This window comes from Podarcis vaucheri (genome assembly GCF_965113315.1).
Source record: "Podarcis vaucheri genome assembly, chromosome: 1".
In the NCBI taxonomy this organism is placed as follows: Eukaryota; Metazoa; Chordata; class Lepidosauria; order Squamata; family Lacertidae; genus Podarcis; species Podarcis vaucheri.
The window spans coordinates 85,378,299-85,395,996 of NC_138759.1; the positions used below are offsets into that span (position 1 = coordinate 85,378,299).

General features: G+C 47.5%; 2 protein-coding genes and 1 long non-coding RNA gene across 3 annotated transcripts in view; 1 reads left to right on the forward strand and 2 right to left on the reverse strand.

Annotated features, from left to right (window-relative positions):
* LOC309526868 overlaps positions 1–17,698 on the reverse strand; it is a 117,333-nt gene that overhangs the window by 74,133 nt on the left and 25,502 nt on the right. The gene's annotated exons all lie outside the window — the stretch shown is intronic.
* Positions 1–17,698, forward strand: part of LOC309539613 (uncharacterized protein) — a gene marked incomplete at both ends in the record, with an annotated part of 35,656 nt that overhangs the window by 4,106 nt on the left and 13,852 nt on the right. The window contains 3 exons of the mRNA XM_082236009.1: positions 8,213–8,288; positions 9,922–10,387; positions 12,145–12,328. Coding sequence (XP_082092135.1) covers positions 8,213–8,288; positions 9,922–10,387; positions 12,145–12,328 — 726 coding nt within the window. The remainder of the gene's footprint in view (positions 1–8,212; positions 8,289–9,921; positions 10,388–12,144; positions 12,329–17,698) is intronic.
* Positions 6,823–7,749, reverse strand: LOC309526507 (olfactory receptor 8U3-like; the record flags this gene model as incomplete). Its single annotated transcript, XM_082212699.1, has 1 exon — positions 6,823–7,749. One exon carries the CDS (start codon positions 7,747–7,749, stop codon positions 6,823–6,825), a length of 927 nt encoding a protein of 308 aa, XP_082068825.1.

Below are 17,698 nucleotides of genomic sequence, written 5' to 3' on the forward strand. Positions count from 1 at the left end.
AAATTTCCCCAGCAACACAGCCATCCAATTAAATGCCAGGGTGATACCGTATTTTTCGTCCCATAGGATGCTCCGTCCCATAGGATGCACCTAATTTTTTTTGGGGGGGGAATAAAGGAAATTATTTCCCTTTATTTTCCCCCAAAAAACCAGGTCGGGGAACAGCGGGATGGTGGCGCTGCACCTCCCTGCTGTCCCCCGAGCTTGTGGGGCTGGCCGATGTTTGCCCAGCGCGCGGGGTGCTCTGCTTCAGGGCACCTCGCGCCGCGGGCGGCAGACTGCTATCCGCAGCGTGGGGAGCCCCGCAGGAACTCCCGCAGGGCTCCCCATGCTGCGGATGTCTGCCTGGGGCGCGGGGCGCTCTGCTTCAGGGTACCCTGTGTGCAGGGCGGCAGGCTGCTATCCGCAGCATGGGGAGCCCCGCGGGCTCCCCAGGCTTGCTGATAGCTTCCTGAAGCCTGGAGAGCGAGAGGGGTCGGTGCGCACCGACCCCTCTTGCTCTCCAAGCTTCAGCAAAAGCCTGTATTCGCCCCATAGGACGCACACAGATTTCCCCTTCATTTTTGGAGGGGAAAAAGTGCGTCCTATAGGGCAAAAAATACGGTATTTTATCATCCTACCTGGCAACAGAGGGGTGACTCAGCGGACCCCACCGCAACACGTGCTCTCATTTAGGGAGAACACGCTATGTCTTTTAAAAATCTGGTAGTTGTTGTTCTCTTTGACATCTGGTGGAAGGGCGTTCCACAGGGCTGGTGCCACTACCAAGAAGGCTCTCTGCCTGGTTCCCTGTAACTTCGCTTCTCGCAGGGAGGGAACTGCCAGAAGGCCCTTGGCGCTAGACCTCAGTGTCCGGGCAAACAATGGGGGTGGAGATGCTCCTTCAGGTATATTGGGCCGAGGCCATTTAGGGCTTTAAAGGTCAGCACCAACACTTTGAATTTTGCTCGGAAACGTACTGGGAGCCAATGTAGGTCTCTGCTTTCCTCTCCACATAGTGGAGAAAATAACCCTGGAGGGGAAAACACACAGCAATGTGCATAAAGATGTATACAGTACTTTAATTTCTTTTAATTTTTATTATTTGTATACTAGGGTTGACATATTGCCAAAAGTGATAATCTTGACAGAGTTGTTGAGCACAAATCCTTCCAGACGCCATTTTTTCAGAGCAATTCCCGGACGAATGGCAGCCATATTGTCAGTGCAGGATTTACATATAAGCTAAAGAAGCCTCTCTTGCCCCCCCAAAAAAATTTAAAGGGAAATGTTATGAAAATGATATATCGATGGTATATAACACCAGTTAAATTAAGTAAGATGTATAAGGTGAGTAATAAATGTTGGAAATGCAAGGAGAAAGAAGGGACATTTTATCATATGTGGTGGGAATGTAAAAAAATGAAGTGCTTCTGGGAAATGATATGTAATGAGATAAAGAAAATACTGAAATATACATTTGTTAAAAAAAACCAGAAGCATTTCTATTAGGAATATTAGGTGGTGAAATAAAAAGGAACAATCAGAAAGGATTCCTGTATGCTGTAACAGCAGCCAGAACTCTTTTGGCCCAGAAATGGAAACAAGAAGAAATGCCTACGATTGAAGAATGGAGATTGAAATTAATGGATTACGCGGAACTGGACAGATTGACAGGGAGGATTCGCAACCGACGGGACCAAAGAGTCACTGAGGACTGGAGTAAATTTACAGAATATATTAAAAATATTTGTGATAATGATATAACGTTTGTATGTTTTTAAGAACCTCTGTAAGAAGATTTGGTAGAAATATTGTTTAAACAACATGGTAAGATAAGATACATATAGTGCAATATAAATTAAGAAATGTGAAGATTTGTGATAATTACGGAAAATTATCAGACCTGCTGATGGAAGTCTAAAAGAAAAAAAAAGATATGTGATGAGTTTTTGATGTTTAATGATGTTATAAATTTGTCTTTATTGGAAAATTAATAAAAATCATATAAAAAAATTAAAGGGAAAAAACTGGATGTACATTTCCAAAATATAAGATAAAAAACAAATAAAATAAAACCTACATACAGCAACAGTGTTTTGTGTTGTGTAGGCTCCTATGATGTAAGTAATAGGCCCCGCCTGCTAGCCTTCTCCCTAGAATATCACTGGTTTTATCATTTCTATATATAGGGTGCCTACATTCTGCATGGACTAAATCCAGCCCTGCGCATTGTATACCACCTTTTACCAAAGGGCAGTTCACAACATGCAAAATACAAAATGAGAACACAAAATACATAATAAAACAAGAACAAACCAATAATCTCCATTAAAAAACCCCCAAAACACCCCCCCCACATTTAAAAGGCCAAACGCTGGGTTACAGAGGAACATTTTCACCTGGCACCTAAAGGTATGTAGTGAAGGTGTCAGGCAAGCTTTGATGTGTGTATGAGAGGATGAAATGTTTTCTAAGGGTGGGTAACAAATGCATAAACTTTTAGTATGAACACACACTGCAACAGCAAGCTCATGGTAGGAAAGTGAGGGCGATCTGGCTGCGACATCTGTCACCCCATTGATCGCCAGGGTTGATTCGGCTGATTTGGCTGGCTAGGCGGGTGTCCCCTTCCTCCATCACTGCTCCATGTGCGTCCCTCCCGAAGCTGCGCGCTCAATGGAAGAGGACGACCATCCCAGATAGAAGGAGTGTACCGTTCTTCGGTCAAGGGTATACGATAGCTGGACTTCCGGGTTGGCGCGATCGGGAAATGGCGGATTCCCCCCGAGCTGCGGAGGGAATCGGCTCAACTGAGGACGGGTCTTGCCACGCCGGCGATGCGGGGACCCTTAGAAACCGCAGGCGCTGAAGCCTGCGGACTGGAAGACTCAGTGGGCGCCTTAAGCGCCCCCGACCCACGAAGAGCCTTTTTAAAGGCTGCGGAGAGGGTACGGAGGGCGGCATGGCGCTGAGAGTCGATCGCTACCTCGGTTGAGCGGAGCCGCGAGCCATGACTGGAGAGCGCTGACTTCCTTCCTTGAAATTTGGACTGAAAAAGAATAACCCGTGAGTAGGATGGAATTGGGCTTTAAGAATCTTTTCCTGGGAATTCGAGACGACCGGGGGGTGTGCTAAAAGGAAGTCCGCACCCCCCTTACTTACAGACAATTCTAAGCAAGGAACGGAGAACTAAGGTGGAGAGGTTATTTTGTCCAATATAAAAGAAACTAACTTCCTCGATTTGTTAAAAGAAGTGTTGTGCTGAAGAGTGAGAGTGGAACTTTGGAAATTTTTGATGGAATCCCCCCCCCGGACCAAGGGGAGTCCCGCGTTTGAGCCTGTTGAAGAGGAATAAGGAGTTTGACAGCTGTCAAAAGAGCTGTCAAAGGGACAGTTTCAGTTAAAAGTTTGTTAACTAATATCTCTCTGGACTAAAAGTGCTATAAATTGAAACAAAGTTGTTGGAAATTTGAAAGAAAGAAACAAAAAGGATTTGGACTGTTGGAAAAAGTTTACAAAATAACTAGAATCCCTCTAGGGGGATTCCTAAGGTACTACAATGGCTGCAGATGGAAATTTACAGGCACAGATAGACAGGATGTTTTTTCTCGTGGGAATATTGCAAGAGCAGAGTTTGACTATGAATAAACAATTAATGACCTTGACCTCTGGAATAAGCAACTCTGCTGAATGCAATAAGGACTTCACAGGAAAGGAATCTGCAGCTGAAATAGAAGTGACATCTCAAGAATCGGAGGAGAAAGCACAGATGGGAAATATCAACAAAAAGTCTACAATGGTGGAGTGCAAGGAAAAAGACTCTTGGAGTACATCGATTACAAACCTGCAAAGGATGCTAAAGATGAAAGAGGGGGCCCCTAAAGTGTTTGGAATACAGGAACTTAAAGGAAATAAGAAATATGATTGGGGCTCCCCTGTTGAATATGAAAGACTGGTTGATTTTTGGCAGCAGTTGTTATCAAGCATCCTGGTGGGAAGAAAAATTGGAGTGACGGAGACTGAACTGCTTCGAGATCTGATGACCAATATAAAGGATTTCCAACAAAACCGGCGGAGAGGAACTGAAAGAGATTTGAAAGCCTCGGACGTGAGGAATCCAGGCTAGAAACTACTGCTGACCTTTATTTGAGAAGGGACTAGTACCTGGGGAGGGGGGGAGGGGAAAGCAGAATTGTATAAATGTTTATGAATTTTGGGTCGGGTGAATAGGGCCTATATCTAGTATAAAAATGAAATCGGTGGAAGGGAACTTGAGTCGACCTTAGGAAAAAATTTAAATGTTTATAAGAGATGGGGATAAGAAAAATGGGGTTAATTAGGAAGAGTTATATCAAAAATATTAATTTATAGGTTAAGGAGGAGAAGCTAGAACTTGCTGGGTCAATTATGGGAATAGGGATGTAAGAAGGGTGGTGGGGGGAGTCCAGGGAATAAGGTTAGGAAAGTAAGGTTCTGAGAATATGCTTGTTTCGTTTTGTTTTTGTTGTATTTTTGTGTGTTTGTTTTTAAAAAATTTGAAAACTCAAAAAAAAAATTATAAAAAAAGGAAAGTGAGCAGGGCTGTGTGTGGAGCCAACCCCCTGGTGTCGGCCTTGCTATTGCTTTCCTACATGGAGCTAAGGTAAGCCAAGAGGTTGAGGTGACATGGTGACACACACTCTTCTCTTTTTTCTTTTCTTTTCTTTTCTTTTCTTTTCTTTTCTTTTCTTTTCTTGCTTTATTCTTGTAACTTTCTTGATTGCCCACTTTAAAGTAAAGCTGTAATTGGGCTTTTAGCTAATACCCAGTATGCCTTATTAAAAACTGCTTGTTGCCTGTATAGGGAAATTACACAATCCATATGTAGAGAGAGAGAACATGATAACAATATTCATACTTTGTGTAATGACAGCTAACAGGCCTCGGCGAGCTGGACTTCTGCCCTGTCAGAGACATGCCCGTGGTTTTGAATAAAAGCATCTATTTGACCAGCATTTTAATATGGCAAAAACGAATGTGCTCTGGTGTGTTTGGGTGGTAGTGGGGACTATTCCATGGATAATCATGGCTAGATCTACATCAAAAGGACCACATGGGTCAGGAAAATAAATGCTGCATAATCTGTCCCTGGGAGAATCAACCTAACAAGCTCATTTGAGAGGGAAATAAGATGTGTGTGTCTAACTAAATTCCTAGCTATAGCTGCTTATTTTCCTCTATAGATATGTGTGTGTGTGTATTTATTTATTTGTCTGCAGCAATTAAAACCACAGGTATGCAAGCAATGTCAAGGGAATACTGAATCTTTAGGGGTATGATTCTGCCTTTCTATTATTTAGAACCTCATTCAAGGAAAATAATACAAAATTAAAAATCATCAATTAATATCCATGAAACGTTCTCATGATTGGGTTGTATTCTGTGTTTGTCTAACTCAGGGTAAACCCATTAATAATTTCTTCAGCCGCTGGAGGCAGATTTTCTTTGGCCAAGCTGATTGAGATCTAGAGCCACACCTTCATTCTACCTACACCATTCTTGTATGATCATTGATCACAGTGTAGAAGTCACTTGAAAATGGTCTTCAAATATTGCATGTAGCAAGTGTCATAATCTGTAGAGCAGCTTGCACTGATAATTGTGACCTACTGAATAGAGTTACCATGATACCTTTTACAACAGAAATGGGAACAACTTTCATGACATTTTTTTCTGCCCTCCAAAATTGTCCCCAATATTAATTGTGATTTTGAGATGAGAGATTTTGGAGAGACACCCAACCCACCCCCCACCTACCCCGGAAGAAGCTGCCCAGAAAAGGCATCTGCTTTTGTACAGTTCGGAGCAGTCTTCAGCCCAGACACATTCAGGCAATACAATAGACCTGCAACTTATGCATCATTTACAGTGGTGGCTTTGCATGTGTGGCAGGAAAATAAATGGAGAACAGGAGGGAAACAGTCAGAACAGGACATTTGAGATCTCACACAATCTTTCCAGGGTCCGGTAAGCAAAGTGGAGGGCTTACAAAGTCTTTTCACACTGGAAATACATTTAAGACCTTAACCTGCTTACTGGGCTCTGAGGAGGACACTCAAGGCCTCTAGAAGGCTGTGGAAAGCTCCTGCGAGATCCTGGATGGCCCTGCAAGCCTCCCACAGCCCCCAAAGTTGGGATAATCATGCAGGGGTGGTTCCTGGGGTCTTCCTGACATCACAGTACTTTGCCTTTGTGTGCAAACTCCCAGAAAGTAACCTTTGCCAAAGTTGCATAAAGTATTGTGCATGCCTTCATGGCCTTCTGCAGTTTTGCTGCTACTCCCCTTCCTAATCAAATAAGCCTTCTTCAGCCTCATAATATAAAGGTGGTCATCAAAATCTACCATATTTTTAAATTTGGAACAATGGTTCCCAAATAAATACTGTTCCCATTCTAAGTTTGATTCATATTTCTAGTTTTATTTTGCAATGTTCTAAAATAAATACATACATAGATATATCCAGCTGTCATTGGAAAATATGGTATAGATCTCAATATTGGTTGCATGCATGCATCTTTTAGACCCTCTTCTGGAAATGCATTACAAAGAACACTTGCAAAGAACACTTTTTATGAACATATGACCATAAGGAATAACTTTGTCCACGTTGCAACTGCAGCTGGTCACCAGAACAGCAAACAAGAAGGAGTCCTAGAATTTAGCACTTTCCTAGTCTTGGGTCACTAGATGCTGTTCAACTACAACTCCCGGCATCCATGACCCTTGGCCATGCTAGCCACTGTTGTTCAACAACATTGGGGAGCTAAGGTGGGAGGGCTCCTCTACCCTAGATCCACATGCTACCTGAGGTGCATCAACCTTTTGAAGGCACCTTTCACTTCCTTGTTCCTCAGACTGTAAATCAGGGGATTCAACATGGGGATCACTATTGTGTAGAATACAGAAGCAATTCTGTCTCTTTCCAAAGAATGGCTAGCATTTGGCTGGCAATATATGAGGAGAATGGTACCATGGAATATGGTGATGGCTGTGAAGTGAGAGGCACAAGTGGAGAAGGCTTTGTATTTCCCTTCATTGGTGCGAATCCTGGATACAGATATAATAATGAAAATGTAGGACATGAGAATGATCACTATGGTGCTAGTCTCCTCAAATGTAGCAAAAATGAAAAGTAACATCTTATTGATGCTGTTGTCAGAGCAGGATATGGCTAACACTGGGGAAATGTCACAATAGAAGTGATGGATGACATTTGGCCCACAGAAAACTAGCCGAAAAGCAGAACAAGTGTGAACTAGGGCACAAACCATGCCACACATGTAAGAAACAGCTACCAGTTGGGTGCAGAGCTTTCTAGACATGACCACTGTGTACAGCAAGGGATTACAAATGGCCACGTAGCGATCATATGCCATCACAGCCAAAAGGTAAGATTCAGCCACCACTAAATTAATAAAGAGGTACATCTGTACTGCACAAGCAGAGAAAGAAATTCCTTTGGCCTCAGAGATGAGGTCCACGAGCAATTTGGGTGTGATGGATGAAGAATAACAAATGTCAATAAAGGACAAGTGACTGAGGAAGAAGTACATGGGAGTGTGGAGTCGCACTTCGAGCCGGATTATGAGGATGATGCCAAAATTCCCCACCAAGGTGACAACATAGATTGTGAGAAACACCACAAAGAGGAGGCTCTGCAGCTCTGGGTGGTCTGTGAATCCCAGGAGGATGAACTCTGATACCAAAGTGTAATTTCCTTTCTCCATTCCTTTGAGATCGTGCTTTATCGCTAAGAATTGGGGAAGATGGTAGTGGATACAAGATTGTTGACTCAAAAATCAGCTTTGAACAAGATTATCTGTTGCCATATTATTTTGTCAATGAAGAGTAAAGGCTTCATGTTGACACCTCTGTGCATGGTCTGGGTAGAGTCTTGTGAGCTGGATAGAGAGATCTGGATGACTTAAATGATTCTGTAATTGGTTTGAAAGAGAACCAGATTAATCTAAAGGTTCATCACTATGAAATATTCTGTATTTATACTGGATATGTTTTTGTTGTTTTATCATTTCTTATTTGCTGTCCTGTGTTCCTGTGTGAGGAAGGATAGCATATAAATTTAATTAACAAAGAAATAAAATGCAAGAAGCATATTAAATTCAAAGTCCACTCACTACATTTTTTATTTATTTTTACTTCAAATGATGCTTTTGTTTCTCATGTTTTTAGCATGTGATTAAAAATATCATTCTAGAAGAAAACTCAGCTGGAAAAAATACTGTGTGCAAAAATCTTTATGAAACAGGTCAATTTAATATCAGTATTAAAAACTATTAGAATGTTGACTAAGGGAAAGGTCTATTTTTCACATATCTTACTAGACAACCAAGGGATGGACCTATTGAAGTCTTTACAACATTTATTTACTGCTCAAATTAGAAATGGGTACATGAAATTGCTTCCAGGTTACATAGCTAGTGTTATAGTGACCACAAAATGTGAAAGGAGAAGGAAAATCTCCCACCAGTTGTCTAAATCTGGGGTAAAGTTTATGAAAAGGTATGTGGCTATTGTGAGAGTTAATGCTGAAGGGAAGGTCCTTGCCTCTGAAGGATCCTGGAAGGAAAAAGAGGGTTCCAGTTCTGCTGAGAACTGTTTTTAGTTGCAGTGGCCAACATTTTCTGGGACCAATCCTAACTTTGTTCCTGCCCTTCTTACCTGTCTGATCCTTATCATGGGAAGCCGTGAAGGAAGAGAGAAGATGCTCTTCCTTGAATTCAAAAGCAAATGCTACTTGAGTGTGAGGGAGCTGTTTTTCATTCACTTTTATGGCCTTTGGGGTTGAATCTCTGGAGCATTTTGAGAATTCCCCATCTTGGAGAAAAGAAACATTATGACAAAACTTTAGTTGCAATGCTTTTTTTTTTCGAGAAAAAATAGGTGCCGGTACTCACCATGAAGTTGTTACAGCAAGTGCCACACTTTTTAACCACAACAAAAAGAGATGATAGTACTGCATCCCTTTGAGTACCCACTGCAAAAAAAACCACTGTATCAGTTGTATTATTATTATCTGTGCTTTTTTTTCTTTAAAAAAATGTTTAGGGGTACTCTCATTTTCATACTCACATTGAAATGTTTAGGAGTATGCATACCCTTGCGTCACCCCAGAAAAAAGCACTGATTATTAAAATGCACAGTTATCTTTAAAGGAACAAATAACACTGCTACCATTCCTTGCTCCACCAGCCCCAGAGCGCTGGGCGGTCGATTTTCTAATGAAACCTAGAGATCCTTTGAACATGGGTTCTCAGTACAGTGATACCTCGGAAGTTGAACAGAATGTGTTCCAGAAGTCCGTTCGACTTCCAAAACACTTTGGAAACCAAGGCGCAGCTTCCAATCAGGAGCTGCAGAAGCCCCGTCGGAGATTTGGGTTCCAAAGAACGTTCGCAAACCGGAACACTAATGTCAGGGAACTGACATCGGAGCAGAGGGGAGAAGCGAGGCTCCCGGACGCTGCAGGAGAGGGGACGAGTAAGGGAAGAGAGAGAACGTCATCTGGGGAAGGAAGTCCAGGTGACACCAGGAAGAAGGGAGAGGCAGAGAGCATCTCGGAGGTGAGGCTCTGAGACTCTTCCAGTGAAGTCAGTGAGGAGGGTGGAGGACCACCACTCGGCACACCCACTCTGCGCAGAAGGCTTCCGCACAGAGAGGCGAGGCGAAGGTTGTCCGTTAAGGAATTCTTATGCTGGAGGAAATTTAGGAGACACCCACTCACGGATTCTGCTAGCGACTGAGCAGCAGCGCCAAGGCTGCTCAGTCAGGGAAAGACACAACCGCCCCTAAGCAGTTTGGAACAGCTAGAGGTTTACACACAAGCAACCCCAATTCCCGTGACAGCAATCCGTGAGTCCCTTACGTTGCTTGTGTGCAAGAGGACCGGGGCACAATCATGAGTCAAACCGGAGGAGCCGGCGCAGGAGAGGGGGCCAAAGGCAGACAGAGTCTGGAGGAGAGAAACCGAGACTTGGAGCAGCAACTGGCTCTACTAGTGGCGCGGCTGGATGAAAGGAGGACACATGATGCCCAGGGGAAGATTACCCCCATCGCAAGAAAGGTACCGGGACTTGTGCAGAAGTTTGGGGGCAACCCCAGAGATTATAACGCTTTTAAGACAGAAGTGCAGTATGCACTGGAGCTGCAGTACGATGACTTTGCCGACGATGGGGGAAGAGTCGCTTTCGTGGTGGGGCACCTGGAGGGGCGGGCCAGAGATTGGGTTCAACCCTTAATGGCAGCGGAGAACGCGGCCTTGAAGGACCTGAGAAAGTTTTTCAGCGCGATGGATCACATGTTCTCGAGCGATGTTGAACTGAGTGTGACGCGCAAAGAACTGATGGGGTGCAAACAAGGAAACCAGTCAGTGAGAGAGTACTGGTCGAGATTTGCTATGCTGATCCATAAACTTGGGTGGGATCTGAGTTCGGAACCAGTACAAATGTTATTTGAGGAGGGCTTATCCCCTTGGGTGAGAGACGAACTTTCCCACTCAAACCTGCCCGGAATCGATGGACCAGCTGACCAAGTTGGCGCTCGCTGTAGGAGTCCGACAAGAGACGCGTGCTCTGGAAAGGCGGGAAGGGAGAGCAGAGCGTTGGCATGACAACCGCATTCCAGACATGCCAGCGTCTACTGTGCCACCCGAGGAGCCAATGGAGATTGGAGGAGCGAGCGCGCACGGGTTTTCAAACTCCAGCGAGGTGCGTAAGAAGGAGGCGCCGGGAAACGGCAGTGCTTGGCTGCAGGAAGGCGGGCACAGCAGCCAGGCGAGCAACCAGTAGAAGTGCCCAAACCAGACCCTCCCCGAGCAGCCATCGCCATAGAGGTGGTGCTAGAACTCCCAAACGGACATCCCATCAAAGTGAAGGCGCTGCTGGATTCAGGCAGTTCTTGCAACTTCTTTAGCAAGGATTTTGCGCTAGAACACCAGCTACAGGTGGTGCCTCTAGAATATCCCCTGCAAGTAACCACGATTGATGGGAGAGAACTTTTGGGAGGGGAAGTAACCCACCAGACCCCTACCATGAAAATGACAGTTTCCAGACACACTGAGACCATTGCCTTTTACGTAGCCACCTTAGCAGGACCACCTATCATACTGGGAATGAGTTGGCTGGCACTGCACGACCCAGTAGTAGGGTGGCACCAGCGGACAGTCACCTTTGGGTCAGCTGACTGCGTAGAGCATTGCCACGGAGGGGAAACCCCGAGGATGGCAGTAGCCAGGGTGGCAGGGATGGTGGTGGGAGAAAAGGGGAGAGTACCACCTCAGTATGCAGAACTGGAAGAAGTCTTCAGCGAGAGAGAGGCGGATAGACTACCCCCTCACCGGCCCTTTGACTGTCAGATCAACCTACTCCCAGGGGCTCAGTTACCAGTGGGTAAGCTGTACGCCATGTCAGACAGGGAGATGCAGGAGTTGCGGAAGTTCATTGACAAGAATCTGAAGAGGGGCTTTATACGTGAATCAAGGGCGGTGGGGGGCAGTCCAGTGTTCTTTGTGGACAAAAGAGACTCCAAAGAGCCCCGCTTGGTCGTAGATTACAGGTCCGTGAATCGGGTGTCGGAACCGGTGACCTTCCCAATGCCCAGGATTGATGACATTTTGGCCAGGGTAAGGAAAGGGAAGGTTTTTACCAAGTTGGACCTTCGAGGGGCGTACAATTTGATAAGGATGAGGGAGGGGGTGAATGGAAAACCACGATGTTCACCCCTCTGGGGGCCTTTGAGTATCTCGTTATGCCCTTCGGATTACAATTGGGATCCAGCACATTTCAAGCATTCATGCACCACGTGCTGGGGTCCCTGCTGTACAAGAATTGTGTGGCCTTCCTGGACGACGTACTTATCTACTCAAAGAACGAGGAGCGGCATGTGAAAGATGTCAGGGAAGTGCTGAAAAGGCTGCAGGAGCATCAGCTGTGGGTCAAACTGGAGAAATGCCAATTCCATGCACGAGAGGTGGAGTTCCTGGGCTACAGGTTGTCAGACAAAGGTCTGGCAATGGACCCAGGCAAGGTGCAGGCCGTGCTAGAATGGAAGCCTCCCAAGAACCGGAAGGATGTGCAGAGGTTCTTGGGGTTTGCAAATTTCTACAGGAAGTTCATCAAGAACTTCTCCCATCTAACGGCACCCATAACGGATTGTCTCAAGTTCGAATGGACGGAGGAGGCCCAGCGTTCCTTTGAAAAGCTTAAGAGGGCGTTCGCGTCGGAAGAGCAGCTCCTACATGTGGATCTGCGGAAGCCGATGAGGCTAGAGACGGACGCATCAGACAGAGCTGTAGGAGGCATATTGCTCCAGCAGGGAAATGGGGAGTGGAAACCGTGTGCCTTCTTTTCCAGGAAGCTTAACAAGTCAGAGCAAAACTATACAGTGTACGATCGGGAACTGCTGGCAATTCACGAGGCTTTTCGACGATGGAGACTGTCAGGGGATGGTTAGCTGCTTGTGCTTAAAATTGTGCCCCTTCAGAGTTTGTGCGACCCCACAAACCTCTGTGTGTGACAGAGCTCCTCAGACATGTCTGCTCTAGTCACTAGTAGAGTCTGACAGTGGCTGTCTGCGGAAGCGCTTCCAGCAAAGAAGTTCCTTAACGGAAACGCGTCTCCTGGACTCACGACGTGGCAGCTTCCGGCGCAGCATGGGTCTCCCTGCAGTTGCTTCTGACACCTCCCCGCTACTTTCGCTCGAAGTGTCTCTCACCCCTTTCTCTCCCCTGCTGCTTCCTGCCTGGGCTGCTGCGTCTCTCTCAGCATTACTGAGATCCTCCTCCAGAGACCCCGCGCTCCCCCTGCTGGTCCCTGCTTTGGCTGTTGACTCTCTCCCAGTCTCTGGGAGCCTTACCACTTCCCTTTCCTCCGATGTCAGTTCCCTGACATCCACCTCCCCTCCAGGGCCCCCCTCTCCCCCGCCCCTACTTTCTCCTCTGGGCGGTGAGGAGCTGAAACCCCTAAAAGAATCCTCTTCATCTTCAGACGTCTCGAACAATTCCCTCCATCGGTCTTCGTTCCGACTCGCTGAATCCTCCTCCACCTCGGAATCAGCGAACCCCTCCAACTCTTCTTCGTCGTCGGTGGTGGCGAAGTATTCCCTCCGGAACCTCGCCACTGGCTGGGGTTTTCTAGGGAATCTCTGATGAAAAGTTTCAATCAAAACCTCGTCATCTACCTCCTCTGCCCTGACCCAGGTGTTTTCCGACTCCGGCTCCCCTTCCCACATTACCAAATACTCTACTTGCTCTCCCCTCCACCTGGAATCGAGAATCTCCGCTACATGGTAGCTGTGTTCTTTTTCCTCCATAGCTGGTCCCCTATTGACCCTCCCCTCTCTGTCCCCTATATACGGTGACAGCAATGATCTGTGGAACACTGGGTGCAACTTCATGTGGTTCGGTAACCGGAGTCTGAAAGCCACTGGGTTGACCTGTTGCGTGACTTCAAATGGGCCCAGTCTTTTGGGTCTTAACTTCTTACAACCTCCTTTAAATGGTAACCCTTGGGTGGACAGCCACACCTGGTCCCCCACCCTAATGCTTTCCCCTTCCCTTCTGGTTTTGTCTGCCTGCCTCTTATATTCCTCCTTCGCCCTGTTTAAATTAAGTTGGAGCTGGCGATGGATCGCTTCCATTTCTTCAACGAACTGTTCTGCGGCAGGAACGCTCCAGTTCTCCCCCTCCCCCCCTGGGAAGGCTCGGGGATGACACCCGTGATTGGCCAAAAAAGGGCTCATCCCCGTGGACACGTTCTCTGCATTGTTATAGGCAAATTCTGCCAACGCCAGCTTCTCCACCCAATCATTCTCTCTGTCATTCACATAACACCTCAAATATTGCTGGAGGACACCATTAGCTCTTTCCGCCTGCCCATTGGTTTCTGGATGACGGGCAGTGGAAAAATTCACCTCTACATGCAATAAGCTCATGAGCTTCCTCCAGAACCTGGAAGTAAATTGTTTCCCTCGGTCCGAAACCACCCTCAAGGGGGCACCATGCAACCTAAACACATTTTCCACAAACAATTTAGCGGTTTCTTCTGCTGTGACCGCATGTGAGCAGGCTATAAAGTGGGCCATCTTGGTTAACAGGTCTACCACAACCATAATGGCTGTCTTCCCTTTGGACCTGGGCAGATCAGTCATGAAATCTATTGCCACTGCCTCCCATGGTCTTTCCGGCGTGGGTAGTGGTTCTAATAAACCTGCCGGTGCCCGCCTCTCCCCCTTGGCTCGTTGACATCGGTCACACCCTCTCACATATTCACACACATCTTCCCTGACCTTGGGCCACCAGAATTCCCTGGTAACCAGCCACATGGTTTTGTGTTGCCCAAAATGCCCTGCTGTGGGGCTATCGTGCAGTTGCTTGAGTACCTTTTCCCTCAATTCCCCTTCAGGTATGTATAACGCTCCCTTGTAGTACAACGCCCCGTTTCTCTCCTCAAAACCCCCGGGTTTGTCTCCCTCCCTCCTGAGACCCCTGAGTTTGTCCTGGGCGTATTCATCCTGCACCGTTCCCTCTACCAGTTCCCTTTGCCCCACCAAAGCCGCCCCACACACCCAGCGGTCCTCGGGAATAACATGGGTCTCTTCGGGTGCACCCTCTCCCTCCAAATATTCAGGTTTGCGTGAGAGAGCGTCCGCCCTAACGTTCTCCGGGCCTGGTACGTAACAAATCTCAAAGTTAAATTTGGAGAACTCCTGGGCCCATCTCAACTGCCTTTGGTTGAGCACTCGCGCAGTTCTCCAATACTCTAGATTCTTATGGTCCGTGCACACTTGCACCTTCTGTTGTGCACCAATTAGTAGATGCCTCCATCTCCGGAAGGCCTCATAAATCGCAAGAAGTTCCCGGTCGTGCACCGTGTAGTTTCTCTCAGATTTGTTCAGCTTTCGCGAAAAGAAGGCACACGGTCGCCACTCTGACCCCTCCTTCCCCGGCTGCAGAAGAAGCACCGCCCCTATGGCTCTGTCCGAAGCGTCTGTTTCGACCCTCAGCTTTTTTTGTAAATCCACATGTAGAAGTTGTTCGTCAGAGGCGAAGGCCCTTTTCAGTTCCTCAAACGCTCGCTCCGCCTCCCCCGTCCAAACAAACTTCTTTTTGCTGCTGAGACAGTCCGTGATGGGCGCCGTCAGGTGGGCGAAGTTTCGGATGAACTTACGATAAAAGTTTCCAAACCCTAGGAACCTCTGCACATCCTTCTTGGTCTTGGGTGTTTTCCATTCCAGCACCGCTTGAACCTTGCCGGGGTCCATGGCCAACCCCTTGTCTGACAAGCGGTACCCCAGGAATTCCACCTCCTTGGTATGAAACTGACACTTTTCCAGTTTCACCCACAGTCTGTTGGCTTGCAGCCTGCTCAACACTTCTCTGACGTCTCTCACATGTTGCTCCTCATTCTCCGAATACACCAACACGTCATCTAAGAAGGCCACGCAATTCTTGTAGAGCAAAGGCCCCAGTACATGGTTCATAAAGGCTTGAAAACACGCGGAGCCTGTTTGTAATCCAAAAGGCATAACGAGGTATTCAAATGCCCCCAAAGGGGTGAACATGGTGGTCTTCCATTCATCCCCTTTCCTTATACGTATCAGGTTGTACGCCCCCCTTAGGTCCAGCTTTGTAAAAATCTTTCCTTTTCGCACCCTGGTCAAAATATCATCAATCCTGGGCATAGGAAAAGCCGCCGGCTCTGTCACTGCATTTAGGGCCCGAAAGTCACATACCAGCCTCGGCTTGTCCGTGTTTTTTTTATCCACAAAAAACACTGGGCTACCCCCCGCTGCCTTGGACTCTCTGATGAAGCCTCTCTTCAGGTTCTTGTCAATGAACGCTCGCAACTCCTGCATCTCCCTGTCTGACATGGCATACAACTTGCCTACAGGAAGCTGTGCTCCAGGGAGTAAATTGATCTGGCAATCAAAGGGCCTATGCGGGGGTAGTTGGTCCGCTTCCTTCTCGCTGAACACGTCGCTGAGATCAGCATACTGTGGTGGCACCTTCCCCTTCTCCATCACTTCCGTCCCTGCTAGGGTGGCTTGGGCCCCTGCTGACCCCTTTTCCCCCCTGCAGTGTTCTAAGCAGTGTGCGGAACCGAAGGAAACCACTCTTTGATGCCAGCCCACCAGCGGATCATGTAGGGCTAGCCAGCTCATTCCCAAAATAATGGGAGCGCCTCCCAAGGTGGCCACATTAAACGCTATCAGTTCTGTGTGCCTTGCCACCCTCATTATCATTGGGACGGTCTGCAAGCTGACGCCTCCTCCCAACAGTTCCCTGCCATCAATCGTGGTCACCTGCAGGGGGTTGCTTAAAGGGATAGTCTGTATCTGGTGTTCAGCAGCAAACTCCTTGCTCATGAAATTGCAGGAGCTGCCTGAGTCCAACAGCGCCTTTATTTTTAGGGGGTGTCCATTTTGCAGCTCTAGCGACACTTCAATCACTAGAGCAGGTCGAGGAGCTTCTGGCACTGGCACTTGGGGAAGGGGCACTTTCACTGCTCTTTGGCCTGGCTGCAGTGCCCTGCTGGCAACCAGGCGTTGGCTTTTACCTGCTCCGTTTCTCCCTGCTCTTCCCCCTCAACAGCTCCCACCATCCCTTGCCATTCCTTCCTCTGGGGGCAGACTCTGGCAAAGTGGCCTGGCTGTTGGCAGAGATAGCATTTCCGGGCTCCCTTTCCCTCCTTCTTCGCCCCCTCACTGGGCTTTGAAACTGCGCGCGCGCGGGCTGTTCCGAATTCCATCGGCTCTGCCGGCGGGAAAGCTGGCTCAGGAATGTCTGGAATGCGTAACTCCTTCCAACGTTCCCCTCTCCCTTCCCGCCTCTCCAAGGCTCTTGCCTCCTGGCGCGCTCCAATGGTCAGCGCAGATTTGGTCAGCTGATCCATAGACCCCGCCCTGGGGCTCCTGGCCAGCTCGTCTTTCACCGCTGAAGAAAGACCTTCTTCAAATAGCATCTGAATGGGTGCCGCCGATAAATCCCACCCCAATCTGTGAATCAGCATGGTAAATTCAGTCCAGTACTCACGGACCGATCTGCTTCCCTGCTTGCAAGCCATTAGCTGTCTGCGTACCAACCCTTCCTCAATATCGCTGGAAAACATGATATCCATTGCACGAAAGAATTTCATAGTGTCCTTTAGGATATCGTTGTGCGTTGCCATCAGGGGTCGAACCCAGTCCCGCGCCCCCTTCTCAAGATGCCCAATTACGAACGCAACTCGCGATTCCTCATCAGGGAACTCATCAAACTGCACATTCAGAGCATATTGCATCTCAGTCCTAAAGGCATGGTAATCCTTGGGGTCCCCCCCAAACTTCTGCACCAATCCTGGTACCTTTCTGGGGAACTGAGTGGTTCTCCCCTTTTTGTCAGCATCCTGAGCCCTTCTCTCCTCGAGCCTCGCCGTCTGCAGCGCAAGTTGGACCTCCAGAGCTTGATACCTTTCTTCCAAGCTTGGACCAGCTCCAACCCCTGCGTCTCCGGTTCCGACTGGGTTGCTCATGATGCTTTCTCCTGCACAGGCAGCGTACAGAGACTGTCAGACTGCTGTCAGGGGATGGTTAGCTGCTTGTGCTTAAAATTGTGCCCCTTCAGAGTTTGTGCGACCCCACAAACCTCTGTGTGTGACAGAGCTCCTCAGACATGTCTGCTCT